The sequence below is a fragment of the Mesoplodon bidens genome, assembly GCF_964165515.1.
Source record: "Mesoplodon bidens genome assembly, chromosome: 8".
Classification (NCBI taxonomy): domain Eukaryota; kingdom Metazoa; phylum Chordata; class Mammalia; order Artiodactyla; family Ziphiidae; genus Mesoplodon; species Mesoplodon bidens.
The window spans coordinates 7,123,663-7,145,813 of NC_138165.1; the positions used below are offsets into that span (position 1 = coordinate 7,123,663).

Consider the following 22,151-nt stretch of genomic DNA (forward strand, 5'->3'; position numbering starts at 1 on the left):
TTTGGCCAGTTTTCACAGGGGAAGCAGCACTAAGGCCTCATGGTGGGGGGACTGTTAATATCAAAGTGATCACCAAGGGAAAGAATAGAAGTAAAGCCTTTCTTACCTCAAAGCCGCAGGCAGGGTCAACCTTGGAGGTCCTACAGCTGAGGAAAGCACTTCTTCTTTTTTATTTATTTATTTTTTTGCGGTACGTGGGCCTCTCACTGCTGTGGCCTCTCCCATTGCGGAGCACAGGTTCCGGATGTGCAGGTTCAGCGGCCATGGCTCACGGGCCCAGCCACTCCGCGGCATGTGGGATCTTCCCAGACCGGGGCACGAACCCGTGTCCCCTGCATCGTCAGGCGGACCCCCAACCACTGTGCCACCAGGGAAGCCCCAGAAAGCACTTCTTAAAAGAGCTAAAGGAAGGCCCCAAGGCTCTCTAGGGACTAAGGGCTGACAGGCAGGTGCGGGCCCTGAATACTGAGTTAAGTGACCTAACTGTTGTGTCCTGCCACTAACCTGGTGGTAGGCCTGCCATCTGCACCCATCTCGCACCCTCTCCTGTTGCTCTGGCTCCTTTATAAGTCAGCAGAGGGCAGACCTACTTCATACAGGATGTGGAGGCTTGTTGTCAGACTGAGAGGTGGCCCTCAATGGTAAGTTTGGAGAGTTTTGGTATTTGTGAGGACCTTATGAAGAGGAAGGAGCAGTTTGGGACACTCGCACCCACTCTGATGTGAGCCCTCTGAGGGCAGGAACTGTTGTCTGCTTTGTTCACTATATTCCAAGAGCCTAGAAAAATACCAGGCACAGAGCAGTGGTCATTAAAAGAACACCTAGGAGGTGGTGTTAGGAAGGCTGGCTACAGCTGCTCCCAAATCATCTTTTGGGCAAAGGAGATGAACAGGAGGCAGATGAGTCTCAGAGAAGCTCTGGCACCTGCCCAAAGTCACACAGCTAATTAGAGGCCAGGCCAGGAATCATGGCCAGGAGTGATTCTAATGATAGCCTAATTTTCATTCTCTAACTTGTTTCTTAGTCAGCTTGGGTCGCAATAACAAAATACTGTAAACTGGGTGGTTATAAACAATAGAACTCATTTTTCAGAGTTCTAGAGGCTGGGAAGTCCGAGATCAAGGTGATGGTAGATCCAGTGTTTGTTGAGAGCTCTTCTAGGTTGCAGATGGCCAAGTTCTTGTATCCTCACATGGCACAGCAGAGAGAAGAAGCAAGCTCTCCCGTGACTCTTTTTTTTTTTTTTTTTGTCATACGCGGGCCTCTCACTGTTGTGGCCTCTCCCGTTGTGGAGCACAGGCTCCGGACGTGCAGGCTCAGCAGCCATGGCTCACGGGCCTAGCCGCTCTGTGGCATGTGGGATCTTCCTGGACCGGGGCACGAACCCGTATCCCCTGCATCGGCAGGCGGACTCTCAACTACTGTGCCACCAGGGAAGCCCTCCCGTGACTCTTATAAGGGCACTAATCTCATTCATGAGGGCCCCACCCTCATGACCTCACCCAATCTCAACCACCTCCCCAAGTACCCACATCCTAACACCATCACATTGGGGGATAGGATTCCAACACATGAGTTTTTCTGGGGGAGACACAAACATTCAGTCCATAAGGACCCACCTGTTATTCAGACCCTGTGGCTACCACATTCATGGCTGTGGCCTCTAGCTGTCTGAGTTAGCAACAAATCTGCTTTGCCTGATGCGTGGGTGATGCTCAGATTTTTTGTGCCTCCAAGATGGTCCAATGCATGGAAATTCTTGTTAGTGGGATTCCATCACCTCAGTGAAGTATTTGATTCTTGCATTTATCAGGGGAAGGCTGGGGAAGACTGGGATGAAGGAATGACTGCTCACAGGGGCGCTGACAGGTGGAGGGCTGGTGAGGGGCTCAGCTTCGTGGAATTGCCCACTGCATGCTCACCCTGGGGAGGGGCTCAGAGGCTTGTGGGTTTCATTCCTGCTTACTCCATCCAGTGTACCCGCTACCCACTGCCTTCCAGCTGGTCTGTGCAGGAAGTGTGTGGGGTCTGGGGGGGGGCGTGGGGAGAGTCGGAGCCTCTGCAGGAAGCAAGCTAGAGCCCTCACAGTGAGGGGTGTGTGTTCGCCTAGTCATCAGCCCTCCTGCATCCACCCAACTGGCAGCGTCTCAGGCAGGGACAAACCCAGGCTGGGGCTTGTGCTGTAATAATCTCAGAATCAGGTGCCTGATCAGTCTCCACCTGGGGCAGAAGGTGCTGTCTGGGTCTCTCCGCAGGGCCTGGATGTAGTACCTCTCCCTCAAGGGCCCTCAGCTTGCAGTCACCTGCTTCCTCTGTTTCCTTTCTAGAGCCTCAGGCTGGGCTGCCAGCTTTCACAAGACAGGATGGATGGAGCCTGCATGATCTTTCCAGGGAGGGCACTGCCGGAGAGGTGGCCAGCACGCCTGACAGATAGCGCTCTGGATTCGGGCTGTCTGAACGCATTTGTCTCATCCCCCCGAATCCAGCCAGCCTGGGAGACAAGTCTAACCTTTCCTGACAGAATCAGTTCAGGCTTGTCCTCTGAGCAGAGCCCAGGGTGGGCAGGGGGCTGGCTGGGGCCAGCTGGGCTCTCTGACCATAGCTGCCAGGGGCCTGCTGGCCAGGGGAGGACACATGGGGAACCCTGATGGGCCCAGTGGACAGGTTCCAGCCCAGTTCACAGAGCAAGAGCCGGGAGAAGGGGAGAGGGATCCCTGCCTCTGTGTCTTCTCCCAACCCCAGGGCAAAAGTAGGGAAGGGGGCAGGGAGAGAGGCCTGTTTTTTTTTTTTTTCTTTCATCCTGTCCCTGTTCCTATTCTGAGGCCCAACTCTTATGAAAAGCCCATGTTTTGGGGGATCAGACTAGCCTGGATTTGAATCTTGGGGTAAAGGCTGGAGGAGAGGGGTTGTCTGGGCCCCTTTGAGGGCACAGGTGTGGCATCTCCACAGCAAGTCAGACTTGCCCGCACCAAAGAGGCCTGACCTTGGGCAGAATACTGTCTCTTCTGCATTCGAGTGATACCCTGTGTGTCCTGATGCTTGAAACCCACACCCATGGTCCACCCCCTTGGTGTAAGCTCCACTGTCTCCAGCCTCTTTAAGAAATTGCAAAGTCACTATATTTGTGAAATTTTATCTTTTCTTGGAAGGGCAGAGGCAGGGACCCCAGACTGTGGATGTTGCTTGGGAGTGACTGGGAGTCTGGGGTGAGAGTAGGAAGTGGGGTTGCACAGTTAAAGAGAAGGAGGCTGTTCAGGAAAGGAAGGCAGCCCTGTGCCCAGCATTGCCAGCCTCTCTGGTTTCTAGACCGTGGAAAGGGGGATATGGGGCTGTGGAAGGACTCACCTCCAGTCTTTCTGGATGTCAGAGGGCAGGGACAGGGGGCTGCGGAGTGTAGAGTCCTAGCCAGGAGCCAGGGCCAGTGATTTTTCCTGCTCCCAGCCCTACTTTGGCACAGGGGCCAAAGGACAGACCAGGGAGCTGGGTGAGCGTGCAGAATTCCACTTCTGGTCATCAGAAGAAGGGCCGCTGAGAGCTTGAGACATCTCTGGGGGCTCAAAGAGAGGCAGGCGGAAGCCGGGGGCCTGCCACACTCTTGGGCGATAGAGAAGAGGAGATGCAAATTTCCAGTCTAAAAGTATCATCAAATAAAATTCCCTCACAGCTACCCACAAAATAGCAAGCCGTGGATGTACAGGTGTGAGCTCATGGAGTTCTCCTCCACTGCGAGCAAGCAGAGCCAGAGACAGGAACACACATACGAGCGCTCATTTGGGAGGCGAGGCCAGAAGACACAGGGAGGGGTGTGGGGAAGCGTGATGGGGATGGGAGAGGCGGGCAGTATGCGTCTTGGAGTTGCCCTCTTCAAAGGAGTGCTTACACACCACTCCCTCTGGCTGCTCCTTAAGGGTTGCCCCAGTGAGTCTCTGAGGGCAGAGTTCACCCCGCCGCCTGGGCCAAGAATTGGAGTGCAGCGTTCTGGCAGCCAGTCAGCCCTTTGGGCACCTCAGGCACAGAGATGCAGGTGCTGGCAGTTGGGAGGGTGACCCGCGTGTGCCAAGGTGGGCTGGGCTCGGGATGTCTGCTACAGCGCTGTTGGTCCCACTGTCCGGATGATGAAACTGAGGCCCACAGGTGTCTGTTGTCCAGGCTGTCCCGGCTGGTGATAGCTATGCTGGGATCTGACTCTTTTCCAGGCCCCGGTCTTATGTGTCAAACGGAGGTCATGATAGCTACCATTGTAGCCAAGATGGCAAGGCTCTCCATCTGCTAGGGGGCTAGTGAGGACAGACTGTGATGGCCATTGCAGACTTGCTTCTGAATATCCAAACCCTGGTGGAAGGCAGCCAAAAGATGTGAAGGATAATCAACTGTCCTCTAATAAAAACATAAAAAAAAAAGATGTGAAGGTTATGATGTAGAGCTGGGTTCAAACACCACTGGGGCTACTTAACTGCAGTATGATCTTGGGGAAGTTGCTTAACCTCTGAGCTTTAGGTTCCTCAGCTGTAAAATGGGGCTGATGCCATATTTCTGGAGGAGTTGTTATGAGGATTACATAAAAAAAAAACAGGTGAAGAAAGACAAATACCGTATGCTAACACATATATATGGAATTTAAGAAAAAAATGTCATGAAGAACCTAGGGGTAAGTAAGATGGGAATAAAGACACAGACCTACTAGAGAATGGACTTGAGGATATGGGGAGGGGGAAGGGTAAGCTGGGACAAAGCGAGAGAGAGGCATGGACATATATACACTACCAAACGTAAGGTAGATAGATAGTGGGAAGCAGCCGCATAGCACAGGGAGATCAGCGTGGTGCTTTGTGACCACCTGGAGGGGTGGGATAGGGAGGGTGGGAGGGAGGGAGACGCAAGAGGGAAGAGATATGGGAACATATGTATATGTATAACTGATTCACTTTGTTATAAAGCAGAAACTAACACACCATTGTAAAGCAATTATACTCCAATAAAGATGTAAAAAAAGAAACAAACAAACAAAAAAAACAGGTGACATGGCTGCTGTCCCCAAGGGGCTGTGTACATGCCTTGTACCTTCCTCACCTGTTCCCCTTTGCACCTTTAACTCTGTTATGATTTTGCAGAAAGGTGTGGACTTTAAATCCTCTGATTCCCCTCTGGGTGGTAATGTTAGGGGGGTGGAGGTCTCCTCGTTACTGGGAATAGGTCGTGCTTCCCTGCCCGCTTCCTTTTTGGTCCCAGGAAGCCTTCTGTTACTGGTGAGCTGGGTTCTTTCTGCCTGAGGCCACTTTATGAGTCATATAAACAAGGACCCCGCAGGGGTTATTTAGAACGAAGCTTTTCACGGCCTTTAGAGGACCTGACTCTGCAGTCTCCACATTAATGAGGGCCCCGATTGACCCAGAATTTGGCAAAGGCCGGTTCCCGCTTTCAGCATTGTCACCAGTGTCTCTCATGCCCCTCATTCCCACTTTATTTCTACCAGTCGGAAGCAACCCCCTCCTCTGTCTGCCTTTCCGTATTTCACCAGGCTGCAGGGTTCAAGATCCCCTCTCCTTAATGCCCCCATGCCTTTGCATGTGGTTTTCTGAGGTCCAGATTCGATGTCCCCTTTTCTCCCATACACCTTCCTTGGCCTCCCCAGACAGAAGCATCCCTTACTGCTGCTGAGGCTTAAATCTAGGTGATCCTGGGCAAGAAGGGATTAAGTTAATAACCACCCTCTGCCACCAGGGGGCAGCCTTGCAGAAAGAGTCAAGGGCTGCACAACTTCCGACCTCAAGCAGGAAGTGAGCCTTGCTTCAGTGTGCATAGAACGCGGGACCTCGGGGACAGCATTCAGAATGTCGGTAGGCACTGTCCTCAGGTAAAGAGGCATCTGCAGCAGTTCACAGGGTATCAGATAGAGACTCAGGGCTTCCTGTTTCCCTTCTGAGGCAGAAATGGGCCCAGTCAGGAGCTTGTCCAAGATTCTCAGCAGTGATGCTTAAAGCACACTTTGGCTTATTCATAAAGTCCCTAGCTAAGGGGTTGAGGGGAAGGTCCACCTGGCAGTTAGAATCAAGATTCTGGTCCAGAGTGGGCTAAACCAGGCCAGCAGACCCCTCCCCCAATTGCGTCCTGAAGAGGCTCTTGTCTCTCTGAGTGGAGACTGCACCTGCTGTGTACTTCCAAGGGGCTCTTGTCCCCTAGCTGTCTGTCAGCCTCGCCAGGAGGGGGCCCTCAAAGGCTGACTTGCTTTGCTCACCTTGGTGTCCCAGGTGGGGCCTGGACCAAGTTTCCCTCCTATAAATGCTGCACTGAGCTGCTCAGAGGTCACTGCCTTTTCGGTGGGCACCTGGAAGGATCCAGACATCCCACACAAGAGAGGTGAGGAGGTGCACTGGGGCAAGTCTCTGAATGAGAGATGGAGCAGGCCTCATGGAGCACTGGTCCACGCATACCCCCTCCCTCCAGATGAAGCTCTCTGGGGCCTCCCTGTCCTCTTCTTGGGTGGTGTGTGGCCAGTCTTACGTAACAACTTGGCTTGGCTGTAGTCCCCAGTTATTCAATCAAACACGAATCTAGGTGTTGCTGCGAAGGCGTTTTGGAAAGTAAAAAAAAAATTTTTTTTAAGATGTGATTAACGTCTACAGTCAGTTGGCTTTAAACAGGGTGAGCCCGACTCAATCAGGTGAAATACCTTACGACGAGAGCCAAGGCTTCTCTGAGAAGAAGAAACTCCTCCTGTGGATAGACAGCAGCTTCAACCCGTGCCGGAGAGTCCCAGCCTGCCCTTCCTGGTGGCCTGCCCCGTGGATTTTGGATTTGCCTATCCGGCCCTCACAGTTAGATAAGCCAATTCCTTGCAACAAATCCCTTAATACATACCTCCTATTGGTTCTGTTTCTCTGGTGGAATTCTACCTGTTACAGGTGGGCTGGGTAACCTCCCTGTGCCGGGGAGGAGACGATGAATCAGGGTGTTAGAACCATTTTGGTATCAGGGCACTCACTGTATAGAGGTCAGTGTGCTAAGACTTTGACCACATTTAGCCCTCTAAGCATCGTATGTCATAAGTACTATTATTATCCTTATTTTATAGATGAGGCAACTGAGGCACAGAAGAGTTAAGTGCTCAAGGTCACACAGGATGCTGCAGGCCAGGATCAGAAACTCCTGACTCTAGAGCACAAGTTCCTAACCTTTCTGTACCAGCAACCCCTTTTCCAGCCTGGTGAGGCTGTGGATTTCTCCTGGGAAATATTCTTTCGTATGCCTAAAATAAAATGCGCAAGGTTACAAAGGAAGTCATTAAAAATAATTATCCAAATAATTTACAGCGCAAATTTATGATGTGGTAATACATGTGCTTTCCTATGAATGCATTCCATGAACCAGACTAGGGAGAGTTTACGTGTCATGTGACTGCATCATAAGATCTGTGATCGCTGTGCTATTCCATGAGAATACCTGTGATGCTTCTTGGTGACAAGTATGGCTAACACTACTGGTGGCCCCTTGTTTGCTTTCCTAATGGAAGGAAATGCTAAATTTCAATTAGGGTGATACTTAAGCTGTGTTTTTTCCCCATGCAAGTTCACAGATCCCCAGAATGCTCCGTGATTGGAGGGTGGGCTTCACCACCGCACTGGGTGCCTGCTCTGCAGAGATGGTAGTGGAACAGGTTCATGGACACAAGGGAAGCCCTGCTGCACGGCAGGCACACGGCAGACATGCCTTCCCTCTCTCCGCTCCAAGAGTCAGATGGGCAAGAGGAACCAGGGTCCCAGGGGAGGACGCAGTCAGCGGGAATGGCTTCTGTGCCAAGCTCAGCCCGTACACCCCCTGAGGGCTGGCGTGCCCTTGCACTGGCACTGGTGGCCCGCGGGCCCAGGCCCACTCCCATTCCCCACACATCCGTGGACGCCCAGCCCTGAAGCTCCCTCACCATTCCTCTTGGAGACAGAGGCCACGGTCACCTGTGCTTCCCGCAGACCCTTCTCGTGTTTGTGTCAACATGGGCCGCACTCAGCCAGCTGACTCACCCTCCTGCGTGTAGAGGAGCTTTGCCAATCTGTGGCGGAGGAGGCCCAGGCAGAGCTTTTCCGGGTGGAGAACCAGGAAGGGAGTAAGGGCGAGAGGTAGGCTACCCACCTCCCTTGCATCTTCAGAGAGGGGAGCCTGATGAGCAGTGGCCCGCGAGGCCCTCCCCCCATCCCATGTCTACCTCCCCGCTTTCACCACCAGGCCAGCCCTGATGAAACTAACCTCCCTTCATGACAGCCGGTTTCAGCCTGAGCCTCATTCCCACCTCTACCCCTTTCCCTCTTCATGTCACTTCTCTCACTGTGAGAAGGCAGTAGAGAGGGACCTAAAACGCCCTAGTGTTCATCGCGTCAGGCACTTTGAATACATGATCTTATTTGTCCTCTCCAGCACCCTGTGAAGTGCTGCTGAGACACCAATTTGATGGGTGAGGACGCCCAGGCTCAGAGGGGCGTTGCCCAGCTGGAAGAGGCCGGGATCTGAACCCAGCTCTGGGCACCAAGATTCACTCTCTTTCCACTTCACAGGCTGCTTTCCCCGGTCAACCTTTACCGATTCCTGGTACCCAGCTCCCAGGCTGCACAGGCATCTTCTATTGTTCAGAAAGCCTCTACCGTAGAAATTCAGACTCAAGTGTTAGAGACTCAAGAGGTTACCCTCCCGTAGGGTATCTGCATTTTAAGAGGGCATCAAGGAGGTAGCTGTGCTCAGTTCTCAGAGAACGCTCTTTTGTGTAGCACAGGGGCTGACTAGGATTTGGGGGTTAAGGGGATAAAGAAAGGTGTGTAAGGCCTGTGTTGGAGTGGGATGGAGCTGAGAGCTTGGAGATAGGTGTGTGCATGTGGGCAGAGTTGACATTTACCTCTAATCTTTAAACCCCAAGGGGTAAGGAGTATTGCTAAGTTTTTAAGAAGGGGAACAGGTTTAGGGCAGAGAAGTGACTTGCTCAAGATCACACAGCTGATAAGTGGACGAGGCATGAGCCATTCATGCTTTTCATGTTACTGTGCTGGTAAGCTGTAGAGGACTTCATGTGTCACCCTTTGCAGGCAACATGCAAGCATTCACAATTAATTAATTATGCCTATGATGAACACCAAGTGTGTCCCAGGCATTGTGCTATGCAGTGGAGCCCTAAAGATAAATGGAATGTAGTTCTTGCCCTTGAAGAGCTCGTAGTCCATTGGGGGAGAAAAACACAAAAAGTAATCACTGCAATTTACTGTGACAAATTCTCTGACCAAAGGCAACTCCAAGACAAAATGTTGCTTTAAGATTTTAGAGAGTGACTAGCTTTCTTACTAGATTCACAGAAAGCTTCTCCTAGAAGGAGACTCTTGATTTAGGTTTTGAAGGCTAAAAGGAATTCATCATAAGTTTGAAGAAGTGAGGACATTCCAGGTGGAGAAAATGAAACAGCTTGTGCAAAAGGCTGTGTGCCACTTCTGTGGGAACCTTCCATAGACAATGCCTTTACCTAGCATTTCCCAGATTGGGTTTCACAAATATCCGTGCCCCTGGTAATAGTAATGGTAGGCAATGGTTTTCTAGGGCTTACTACATGGCAGGCACTCTTCTAAGAGCTCTCCATGTATTAACTCATTTAACTTTCACAGCAACACTGAGGTAAGTGTTATTATCTCCATTTCACAGATGAGGAGACAGTGACACAGAGAGATTAAGGAACTTGCTCAAGGTAACACAGTCAATGGCAGAGCCAAGATTGGAACTCAAGCAAGAATGTTCTGGAATCTATGCTCCAGTGAGTACATAAAATCTGGTCAAGGGAAAATAGCAATAATGAATATTGGCCTAGCGAAAGTTCTAGAAAGTGCATCAGCTAAGCAACATACACATGCAAATTTTTCCACTCAGAGCTTTTCAAATCAATTTTATACAGGAATACTTTTTATTTTTCTTTCAAGAATGAGTTCATGGAAAACCCTTTGAGAATTGTTGCCTTATCCCTAAGAGTGACTCCAATAGAGGCTGAACCCTTTGGCAGGGGGCTGGGGGCTGGTGGATTTTTCTGGTTCCTGATGATCCCCCATCAGGCCTGCCAGGTGACCATCTTCTCACAGTGCTGCAGCTCTCCCTGAACGAATCTTCCAAGACCGTGTGCTTCTTCCACATACTTTACAACGCAAGAAAAGAAAGACTGTTAGAGTCTGGAGGAAGCGCTTTTGGTATTGTCACAGCTGCTTGATTTCTCTCTCTCCTGGCTGAGAGGAAAAGTGACTGTTGGAGAGGGTTAGTGGTTGCCTCATTTACTGCCGTGTCTCACGGTGTGTGTGTGTGTGTGTGTGTGTGTGTGTGTGTGTGTGTGTGTGTGTGTGTCAGCATGGGCACACAGAGTGAATAGCCAAGAGGAAGGAAAGTAGGGAACCAGAGAGGAAAAAACAGTTCCTCTCAGCTACGCAACCTCTTTCCCAGCCAGAGGGGAAGTCTCCTGTGCAGAGGTGAGGCTTGGAGAGAGAGGGCATGTGTGGAGGGTCTAATATTTCCACACAGAGCTATGGCTTCCCATCCAAGTCTGGGAACATGAGTTAATTCTTGGATTTCTGAAACCTGATCCCTTCCTGACAAGGGAAGTCTGGCAGCTGCAGCCATTAGCACCACGGACAGCGGCAGGCCGGCCGCATGCACCCTAGGGAAGGGCTGGACTTCCCTTGCTCAAGAAGCAGATAGGCATGGGTGGGAATGAATTTTAAAAGGATCACAGGGTATTTCTGCACTGTGAGATGGGGTCTTAGCTGGACTTGCTGTCATCCACACACCCCGCTCCCACCCTCATGTCAAATCAATGAACACAGGGTCCTAGAGAAAAGAAATGCTTGCCAGGGACTCAGAAGACGGTGATAAGGGAAGTCACTGGAAGATGGTACTGGAAGATACACCCACGTCCTCCAGGAGTTCACAGAGATGGCTGAGGTCCCGGGAACACTGTGGCAGTGTATTGTTTGATGCCCTGCCTTGTCTGTGTTTTCAAGGCCAGGAAGTATCTTCAGTGCTGAGCTTGGGGTAGCTGCCCCGTTAATGTCGGTGCAGAGGGAGGAGGGCCCTGCTCCATGGCCAAGCTCTACATCTGCATAAACAAAGAGCTGAGTCTCCCTCTAAGGGAAACCCTTATAGTCTCAGATGAGCTACTGAATCAAAAGCCTGCTTCCGTCGGCAATCCATAGGCATGTTTTCAGGACATGGAAACTTGCCTTATTAACAGCACGAGGTACACACAAGCTTGCAAAAAAAAAAAAAAAAACCCACAAACAAGACAGCACACTTCTCTGGTGGCCTCTGGGGCTGTTGGTGGCTTGCTGTGCTGCCCAGAGAAAAACACACGCAACGTTGGATTTCCTGTCTCATTCCGCTCCGTCCCACAAATGCATGTTGAGTGGCCAGTCCCAGGGCCAGCCATGTGGGGATGGAGAGACTAAATGGCAGGGTCTTTGCCTGAAGAACATACAGGCTCCCAGAGGGGAAAAGTCACTCAGACGAGCAGGATACTGCAAAGGCCATCCGAGATTGTCACTTGTCACATGTGTTACCCCAGCCCCAGGCAGAGACGGCTTGAGTGAGGCAAGGTCCATATTAGTGGATGTTATCAGGATGGCAAGAGAGGAGGTTGGGAAAGTAACCTGTGTAAATGTACTCAGTCAGCAAGCACGGGATGTTTCTGCTTTCCACTGTATCCCCATACCTTGCACATAGTAAGCGCTCAACAAATACTTGCTGCATGGATGAATAAGTGGAGTGCCTGCTAGAGGACTGAGAGGAGAAGGGTGGGCAGTGTGGCTTGAATGGCTGGTACATTGTTGCTTAGAGGGGGGAGTCCCAGCTGAAATCACTATCCCCTGGGGTTTTGGAGAGAGCCGTCTTTGGCAGTGGGGCGTGTTGCAGGGGACTTGGGCCCTGGAGAAGGCAGGTGAGGGATAGCTACAGACCCACAGCTCTGTGAAGACAGAGCCAAGGCCAGCTCCTCAAAGCAGGGGTGATCTGGGCTCCAGCCGCAGTCTCTGAGAGATCCAGGCGAGGACTTTCAGGGGCCGGCTGACCCTCTTGACTCCAATGTGTTGCTGCTGCTTCTAGGCTAATGGGCCTGGCGGGCACTTCCTCACTGGCCCCTGAGTAGGGTTGTCGGAATATCTTCAGAGGCTGAGGCTGGAGTGCTTGTCCTCCTCCCCATTCAGCATCTCAGGAGCTGGAAATGGAAACAGAGCCCTCAGGTCACAGTGGCCCAGCCTCTCAGAACAGTGGGAGCCTGTGTGCTCAGGCTCACGCACCCTCTGGCCTGCGACTGTGGGCATCTGTTCCTGCCTGAAAGGACTGGGAGAGGCTGTGGTACCCATACCTGAAAGAACACCTAGGCCAGGGCCCAGCAGAGAGTAGAAAATGTTATTTCCCTTATCTTTCTTTCAAAGCATTCACTCAATAAACACAGTGAAAGACTTGGCGGGGGCTGGGTACTAGATATATAAACAGAGGCACGGGGCAATGCCTACAATCATATCCCCAGAGAGTCCATAAAGAAAATGGAGCTAGAGGGCAGAGTAATCAATGTTTGTGGGGAGTGGGGGCTTGCTGGGAAGGGTAGCATGTGCAGCTTACTGTCTATATCAGCCCTGCACAGTCCCCTCTGCTCTGTATAGACCAGCCTCTTCACTGTTCCCCAAACACCCCTTAGAAGGCTCGACCTCCGTTATCCACCCAGATCGCTGATCAGTTCAAATCTCACCTGGCCTTTAAGGTTATCCTCTGTCTCTTCTTCCTGGGACAGACTTCCTCAAGGGCTGTGGCCACAATGCCTTGATTTTAGCAGCCTTTTCCTGTCTATACCCTTGTCTACACCACCTAAATGATGTCTTACATGGCTGCTTGGGTGCTTTCTATTTGTTAGTCCCTCTAACTAGTCTGTAAGCTCTTTAGCAAGGACCTCATCTTGAATCCTCCCTTCCACCCACTCCACTCCACTCCTGCACAGCGCAGCATTCTGCATATAGTAGGTGCTCAATAAAATTCTTACTGAGAGAATGAATGAGCAAATAAATGAATGAATAAAGAAAGGAGAAAGGAAGAAAGGGAGAGAGGGAGGGAGGTAAGGAGAGAGGAAGGAAGGAAGGGAGGGAGGGAGGGAGGGAGGCAGCAAGGAAGGAAGGAAGGAAGGGAGAAGAACCACTCTGGTTTTTGCAGAGACTAACGGGAACTTGTGTGGCTGACAAAGTTGGTGCTCCTTCTTTGCCCTCCTTTCTTACTCTTCCATCATAAAGAGTATCTTTTTAAACATTTTACTCCTTTTGCAAATCATGACATGAACTAACATAAGTGACATTTTCAAGCCATATAAAATAATCAAAAATTATGAATGTTTACTGAACACTGACTATGTCCTCATGATAGTTCCTGCCCTTGAGAGGCTTACAGTTTCGTTGGGAGGTAAAAGTAACACACAAGAAGTCTTTAGCCAGAGTGACCTAGGGTTGGTGCTCCAGATCTGGAGAAACATGTCTTGGATTCCAACATGACCTGGAGCAATTGTTGGGAAAATTACATACCCTAATGATATTTGTCAATATATAGATTCACCCTCCCCCCATTTCCTCAGCTGTAAAGCAGGGGCACGTATCTCACAGAACATTACAAGAATTAATATAGTTAAATTCTTGACAGAGAGCCTGGCCATAGTGTTCAATCAATATTACCTACTATTATTATTGTTAAAGATATTAAATTTTTATTGAACTCCTCTTATGAGTCAGTTAGTAAGAACTTCGGGCATTGGATTATCCCAGCTTCCTCTTGATTGTTGGTTTCTCCCTTCATACTGTACCATTTTCATTAGCAAATAAACATGCTCAAGTGTCTCCCATCTTTAACCTTAAGATCTTGTGTGATGTGGCCCCAGCCTACCTCTCTGAATTCATATCATAATGCCCTTCCCATTGGGGATGGAGACAAAAGGTTGGCCAATGTATTCAAGATGACGTTTCTAAAGAGCTTACAGTCCAGTAGGCTCACAGGTCTAATTCAAAGAAAGCACGCCAACACACAGCCATGCCAGACAGCAGCTCTTTAGATGCAAGCTCAAATGACACAAGTAGAAAGAGGCAGACGGGGTTAAGGAAGTCTTGCCGGACAGCGAGAATGGAAGGGACCACACCTGTATTGTTCTCCACTGCACGCTCAGCACACGGCACCTTGCCTGGCATACAATAGGGGTCAATAAATATCCGTGAGACTAATGAATGACACAATGCATGAATTAATAAATGGTGTGATTTCTGCCCTACTGGAGCTCACACCGTGGTTGGGGAGGCTAACAAGTAAACACATTTGGTTGCATGATACATGATGGCAGGAGTATATACATTCAAGGTAATTTAAGGGTCCATGGTCAAGAATTGTCAATTCTGTTTGGGGAGAGGTTAGGAGAGACTTCAGACAAGGGACTTAGCTGGGACTTGAGTCCAGGGATGAGTCCAGAGGGATGAGCGGGGACAGGCATCCCAGGTTGAGGACACTGTAGTGCAGATGAATGAACAGTGGGGCTCATTGCCTGTGGGAGTCATTAAAGTAGCAGATAAGACAGTGTGTGACCAAGTGTCAAACTCTGTGTCACAGACCACAAGGGCTTTGTGACGTGAGAAGGTGGAGGTGACTGGTTGGCACATAGTAAACTGTCAATGGATGTTGGTGGAAGGAATGCAGACTGAATCACTAAGGGCAATTTGGGGGGCAGATTTGAGTCATTACTGGACCTTGGAATGTAAAACTACAGTCTAAATGGAAGGCAATATGCTAATAAAGGTCATAGTTAATATTAATGCGAAGACAGTCACCGATGATGACGTGCCTCACTCGGGAGAACAGAAGCCAGGCAGATGAGGAGGTGTGTCCAGCTACTCTGTCTGCCTCTGCCACGTGGAAGGGAGGGAGGGAGGGAGGGAGGGAGGGCGGGCCGGGGAAGGACTTCATCATGACTCATGTGACTGGCGGGGAGGAGGCTGCCAGCTCTCCACCTGCTCGAGCTGCTGCTGTGCCTGCCCTTGGGGGAGGGCTGGCCTTGGGGAATAGCCCTCCTCCCTGCGAGCCCATAGCGGCTTCCAGGAATGCTGATCCCCTGGAAAGGTTGATTTGCCTGAGGTCTGTGAAAGTAAAAGCCTGAGTAGCAAACTTTGCCCCTACTTACTTTTCCCCTGCCCAGATCCTGCAGGGTTCTTGTGAAGGAGACTCACATAAAGAAAGAATTGAGTGGGCAGGGCACTGCAGGGGCAAACGCATTGGAATTGGGGGATGGTGGTCTGCAGAGCTGAGGAATTCAAAGTGAATGCATGCCTAGAAAATATTTGTCCAGGTGGAGCTGGTGACTGAAAACACTGGGCAGTCTTGTTAGAGGGCAGGAAGCCAGAGCAGGGCAGTCTGAGGGGAATGTGGGAGGGATAGTGCAGTCCCTCTTCTCTGCTTCTGAGAAGGATAGGATGTGTGGATGACCTTTGGGTCTCTGTGTTTTTTTAAATAAATCCACTTTCCCGACCCCACATGTGCTTACTGCCCACATGTCTCACTTTATTTAGTGCTGGTCCTGGGCATGATGGTGGAGGTCCAAAGTATCAGTAGCTAATTATAATAGTGAACCTTTACTGAGCCAGCTATTGTTCTAAGGCCTTTGTATTAATTAACTCATTTAATCTCTCAATAACTTGGAAGTGACATTTGTCATTCCCATTCTACACACATGGAGACTGAGGCTCAGGACGGTGAGCCATTTGCCCAAGGTCACACAGACATGAAGTTGCAGAGCCAGGACTGGAACCAGGCAGTGTGGCTCCTGGAATCACTGTGACTCCTAGTTCTAGAGGCGGCCCTAGGGAAAGGAAGAGAGGGCTCCCAGGACCCAGCAAACAAGTGAAGAATGTGGCCAGGAGCTAGTGGCCAGCGCTATGTTCACTGCCAGGTTCTCAGAGCCCCTGGTCTGGGTGGGAGGAGGAGTCCAGCTCTGTTATATGGTGGAGGACGCTGGACAAGCACCTCACACTTTCAAAGCCTTTGTCTTCTCATCTGAACAATGGGAGAATGATTGCTAATCCGTAGGACTGTTGGGAGGAGTATGTGAAGCAGCAACTACACAGTGCCTGATGCATCATAGTAGGTGCCCAATAAATGAGTCCCTTCTCCCCTTTATCTCCTGGGTCAAGTTTGCTTCAAGCTAGGTTTAGTCACCTTCTCCAGGAATCTGTACTGAGGGCCTACCAGGTGCCAGATATTCTGCTATGCCCTGGGAGAGACACCAACAAAGGAAGAGCCTGGACCAATGTGTAGTGGGGAGGGGAAATGACCCAGAGTAACCAGAGAGAAACAGGATGAATTTTAAAGTAACCCATGAGAACACAATACCTGATAAATGAAATGTTCTCCTCAAAGCAATAGCCTCAGGAAGGAGCACAGTTGTTCCAGAGACATTGATGCTCTGTCAAACACTGACATCAGCCACTGACTCTCCTCCCAGGCCCTGCCTGGTGCATTCCCCTGTCAGGGAGGACTGGGACAAGAGCTTTGCCTTTTAGGAAAACGAAGTCTTGGAGAAGGGAACGACCCACCCAAAGTCACAGACAGGGCAAGAGCAGAACCAGAAGACAGGGCTTTTCTTTTTTTGCTGGATCATACGGCAATTTAATTTGTAATTTTTTTAACATCTTTATTTGAATATAATTGCTTTACAATGGCGTGTTAGTTTCTGCTGTATAACAAAGTGAATCTGCTATATGTATACATATACCCCCTTATCTCCCTCCCTCCCACCCTCCCTATCCCACCCTTCTAGGTGGTCACGAAGCACGCAGCTGACCTCCCTGTGCTATGCGGCTGCTTCCCACTAGCTATCTACCTTACGTTTGGTAGTGTATATATGTCCATGCCTCTCTCTCACTTCATCCCAGCTTACCCTCCCCCCTCCCCATGTCCTCAAGTCCATTCTCTACGTCTGTGTCTTTATTCCTGTCCTGCCCCTAGGTTCTTCAGAACCTTTTCTGTTTTTGTTTTTTTACATTCCATATATATATATGTGTTAGCATATGGTATTTGTTTTTCTTTTTCTGACTTACTTCACTCCGTATGACAGACTCTAGGTCCATCCGCGTCACTACAAATAACTCAATTTTGTTTCTTTTTATGGATGGGTAATATTCTGTTGTATATATGTGCCGCATCTTCTTTACCCATTCATCAGTCAATGGACACTTAGGTTGCTTCCATGTCCTGGCTATTGTAAATAGAGCTTCAGTGAACATTGTGGTACATGACCCTTTTTGAATTATGGTTTTCTCAGGGTATATGCCCAGTAGTGGGACTGCTGGGTCATATGGTAGTTCTATTTGTAGTTTTTTTAAGGAACCTCCATACTGTTCTCCATAGTGGCTGTATCAATTTACATTCCCACCAACAGTGCAAGAGGGTTCCTTTTTCTCCACACCCTCTCCAGCATTCATCATTTGTAGATTTTTTGATGATGGCCATTCTGAGTGGTGTGAGGTGATACCTCATTGTAGTGTTGATTTGCATTTCTCTAATGATTAGTGATGTTGAGCATCCTTTCATGTGTTTGTTGGCAATCTGTATATCTTCTTTGGAGAAATGTCTATTTAGGTCTTCTGCCCATTTTTGGATTGGGTTGTTTTTTTTTTTGATATTGAGCTGCTTGTAAATTTTGGAGATTAATCCTTTGTCAGTTGCTTCATTTGCAAATATTTTCTCCCATCCTGAGGGTTGTCTTCTCATCTTGTTTATGGTTTCCTTTGCTGTGCTAAAGCTTTTCAGTTTCATGAGGTCCCATCTGTTTATCTTTGTTTTTATTTCCATTTCTCTAGGAGGTGGGTCAAAAAGGATCTTGCTGTGATGTATGTCATAGAGTGTTCTGCCTATGTTTTCCTCTAAGAGTTTTATAGGCCTTACATTTATGGAAGACAGAGCTTTTGATGTCTGAGGTCTTACCAATACACAGAAGCACCTCCCATCCTTGCATTATTTTCACAAGCTGCATTAGATATGGAGAATTCTTCTCTAAATCAGGTGCCACAGCTTTGGCTCAGAATGGCTTTGGACTATTTTTTAAATAACTAGAGCCACCTCAGCAGGAGGGAGCTGGGGATGTCCAAAGGAAGCTGTCTGTGGATCTGCTGGTAGTGGCTGGCTGGGAGTGGGAGCTGAGTACACCAAGGTTACCGCCAAGTGCTGGGTGTCAGAGATCTGGATTTAAATGAACTTTGCGCGGGCCAGACCTTCCTTGGGTAGAAGAAAGGGGCTAAGGCTAGTAGACTCTTGTTTTGGGGGCTTTGGGCTTTTCAAAGAGTCATTCAAAGAGTTGGTGGGCTGCTCTTCTGGAGCCTATTTGATAGCTTGGAGTCCTCAGGCTAGGTGTGTGAAAGGCCTTCCAGAAGCGAGGTTTATTCCATTCTGAAGAGGTAACTCAGAAGGGCTTTCAGAAAGTTCTTCTCTCCTGGAGCTTGTGGGACTGAGGTTCTCCTTGACTGGGGGCTGGGGGGTGTTTAAGTCTAGTCCTGCTTGCAGGCAGGGGGTGGATTAGGCGACCCCCGGAGGACCTTGCTGGCGTCGGGATTCCGGGTGCCTTCGTGGCCATGTAGAGGTGCTTGTGTGCGCCGGTGAGTGTGCAGTGGGTGAGGGCGCGTGAGTGTGGCCGCCAGTGGGTGTGTCCGAGGAGCTGGGCCCGGGCTGCGCCCGCTGCGCCCACTTGTGGCTCCCAGGCGCCGCCAGGAGGAACCGCACCCTCGCCGTCTCTGCCGAGGGAGCCGCCGGAGAGGAGGAGGACCGAAGGCTGATGACAGGAGGGCGCCGTCTCCCAAGTGATGGCAGCGCGCGCTGCTTCCTCGCCGCCTCCGCAGCTCAGCCCCGGACTCCTTACGTCAGGGTAGCTGGGTCCCCCCTCCGCGCGAGAGCCAGCGAGCAGCTGGAGTGCAGAGCAGAGCAGAGCGCGCCGCGGAGCCCCGGCGCCCTCCCCGCGCGCGGATCCCCGCCGAGGCCAGGCGAGCCGGGCAGGAGGCAGCGCGGCCGAGCCCTCGCGGGACGCCGCCTTCGCACCCGGCTCTCCCCGGCCGTAGCCGCCGGGACCCGTGGGGCGCCGGGCTCGTCCTGGGAGCCCCCGGCCATGCGCGCCGGGCTCCGCGGTTCTCCTGAGCAGCCACAGCGGGCTGCGCACCCGCGCCTGGGCCAGGGCGCCTCTTGCTGAAGTAGTTGGGCGCCCGGAGCAGGGGGTCGCCACGTCGGGGGCGCGGCCGGGACCCGCGGAGTCCGCCCCCGAGCGCGGGGAGCGGGGCCGCCTGAGCCGCCCGACCATTCCCTCCCCGGGAGGCAAGGAGGAGCTGGTGGCGGTCGCCTCCCGGCTGTGGCAGCGGCGGCGGCGCGCCTGCCTGGCGGCCGTCGGCGTGCTCCTGGCCATGGCGCTGGGGCTGCTCATCGCCGTGCCGTTGCTGCTGCAGGCGGCGCCCCCCGGGGCGGCGCACTACGAGATGATGGGTACCTGCCGCATGATCTGCGACCCGTACAGCGCGGCACCCGGCGGGGCCCCCGCGGGCGCCAAGGCTCCACCGCCCGGACCCAGCACTACCGCCCTGGAAGTCATGCAGGACCTGAGCGTCAACCCTCCGTCCCCTTTCATCCAGGGACCCAAGGGCGACCCGGGGCGACCCGGCAAGCCGGGGCCCCGGGGTCCCCCGGGGGAGCCGGGCCCACCTGGACCCAGGGGTCCCCCGGGGGAGAAGGGCGACTCGGGGCGGCCCGGGCTGCCTGGCCTGCAGCTGACGGCGGGCGCGGCAGGCGGTGTCGGGGTGGTGGGGGGCGGAACCGGGGGCGGCGGCGACTCTGAGGGCGAGGTGACCGGCGCGCTGAACGCCGCCTTCAGCGGTCCCAAGATCGCCTTCTACGTGGGTCTGAAGAGCCCCCATGAGGGCTACGAGGTGCTCAGGTTCGACGACGTGGTCACCAATCTCGGCAACCACTACGACCCCACTACCGGCAAGTTCAGCTGCCAGGTGCGGGGCATCTACTTCTTCACCTACCACATCCTCATGCGCGGCGGCGACGGCACCAGCATGTGGGCGGACCTCTGCAAGAACGGGCAGGTCAGTGACACCCCTACTCCCACCTCCACCCCCGCAGGTCCCCGCGGACCCTCGTTCCCACCCTGAGCCCCGAACCGCCTGAGAACCCAGCCTCCCTTCTCCCCTCGCTCGGGCCAGCGCCCGAGCTCGCCCCGGCAGGGAGCGCACGATAGCATCCCGTTTCCCGGTGCGCCCTGGTCGCAGTTATCCCACAGCTCCCGAGGTTGCGTTCCCAGAGCTCCGAGACCCCGCTCCCCAAATTGCACTCTCCCCGCTATTTGCATACCCGCCTGAAGCCCCGTGGGGTTCTCGGAAACCTCACTCTTCTTTAGCTCTCTGTGCGCCCCATTCTCCTCTGTGCCCTCCCGTCTCCTTTCTTCTCGGCCCCGGCCCCTGCTTCCCGCCCGTCCCCGCTGGGTCAGTGTCCACGAAGCCCTCTCTCTCCCTCCTTCCCGGACTTGGAAACTGCGGAGCATAGGGGACCGGGAAGGAGTTGGCTAAGTTGGAGATAGAGCGCGGAGCCTGGGTGGGAGCGTGGACCCTGGGGCTGCAGGTGGAAGGCCGGCCAGGGGGCGCGCCACGTGGGGGACAGGCAAGGGCCCAAGCACAGGTGCCCGGGCCCACCCGCTGTGGCCACTCGCCCCCAGGTCCGGGCCAGCGCCATCGCACAGGACGCCGACCAGAACTACGACTACGCCAGTAACAGCGTGGTGCTGCACCTTGATTCAGGGGACGAGGTGTACGTGAAGCTGGACGGAGGGAAGGCTCACGGAGGCAACAACAACAAGTACAGCACGTTCTCGGGCTTTCTTCTGTACCCGGATTAGAGGCGCCGGGAGCGCGAGGTGGGGTGGCTTCCGGGCCGCCCTATGCCAGTGGGAGCGCTCCGTTCCTCTGTTCCCTGGCGAGGACCACTCTCGCTTCCTGACCTCGCTGGAAAAGACACATCCCTGCCCCGCTTCCGACCTCAGTGTGTCTGCGGCTCGCCACGCTCTGGACTGCGCGCCTGGTCCCCGTCCCCAGCCTAGGGCGGGAGAGCGGGACGCCAGAGTGGAGAAATGAGCGTGAATCCGAACCCCGGCGAGGCGACAGCGCAGACTTTGCAAACCTGATTGGACTGGAGGCCCGGAGGGACGCCTGCCCTCTTCCAGTCCCCCTCCTCCTAGGAGTGCCCTGAGACTGAGGGCTCCCAGCCCGGGCCACCCGAGGGAGGCCAAAGTGAGCTCGAGCTCCCTGGGGCGTCCTTCTCTGTGACCTGAAATACTTGTGCAAATGTCCCTGTCTATAAGCCCAAATCCCACCCTCAGCAGAATCCCAGCAAACGGAAACTCCATCCTGCCTCAGACCCACCGCAATGCATTAAATTATGTTTTTAGACTATGGATTCCAATGTCTCTATCAGCGTGGCCCCAGGACCAGGCCTCCAGATGTTCACCTTGACATAAAGACCTAAACTAGGCCCTGAATAGCTCCATCTATGCCCTGGTTGCCAGCCACTGCCTTGTCCCTGCCACCTGGGATGGGTGAACAGATGTGGGGAGATGGGAGGGCAGTATCTCACCCTTGGCGGGGGGTCTCCCCTGGGCTGGGCTGCTGCCTTGAATTGGAGGGGCCCAGAGGAGGGTGGGAGGGAGATTTTGAGGGTGACAGGGGAGGGAGGTTTGGATCTTCAGGCTCCCAGCCTTGTGGGAGGAGGCCAAAGGCCAGGCGTTTCTGGAGAAGGAAAGGGGAGAGGAGGCATTTCTGCAAAATGAGAGGCATGAATGGGGTATTTGCCATCTGGTGATGTCTGAGGAAGTACAGAAATCCCTGAGGAAACACACCCGCTCAGGCACATAGTATACACTCAGCACTACAGTTAATGTCCATTAACTTACACCCGCTGGCTCCATAACTCTCCAAGGAACTGGTAAACTGAGGCAATTCTGTGGACTATCCAGCTTGCTGAATTCACCCAGAGCTGTGTGGTAACTGAGGTAGACTCTGTTCCTTGCAGTGGGACACCCCCTTTGGCGGGTCTTCCCATGTGCA

At 52.5% G+C, this 22,151-nt stretch overlaps 1 protein-coding gene across 1 annotated transcript; it reads left to right on the forward strand.

Moving 5' to 3' along the window:
• Window positions 1-19,457: 19,457 nt before the first annotated feature.
• On the forward strand, window positions 19,458-20,947 carry C1QL2 (complement C1q like 2; the record flags this gene model as incomplete). The annotated part of the gene is made up of 2 exons (XM_081242775.1): window positions 19,458-20,141; window positions 20,768-20,947. 2 exons carry the CDS (start codon window positions 19,458-19,460, stop codon window positions 20,945-20,947), a joined length of 864 nt encoding a protein of 287 aa, XP_081098901.1.
• Window positions 20,948-22,151: the final 1,204 nt, after the last annotated feature.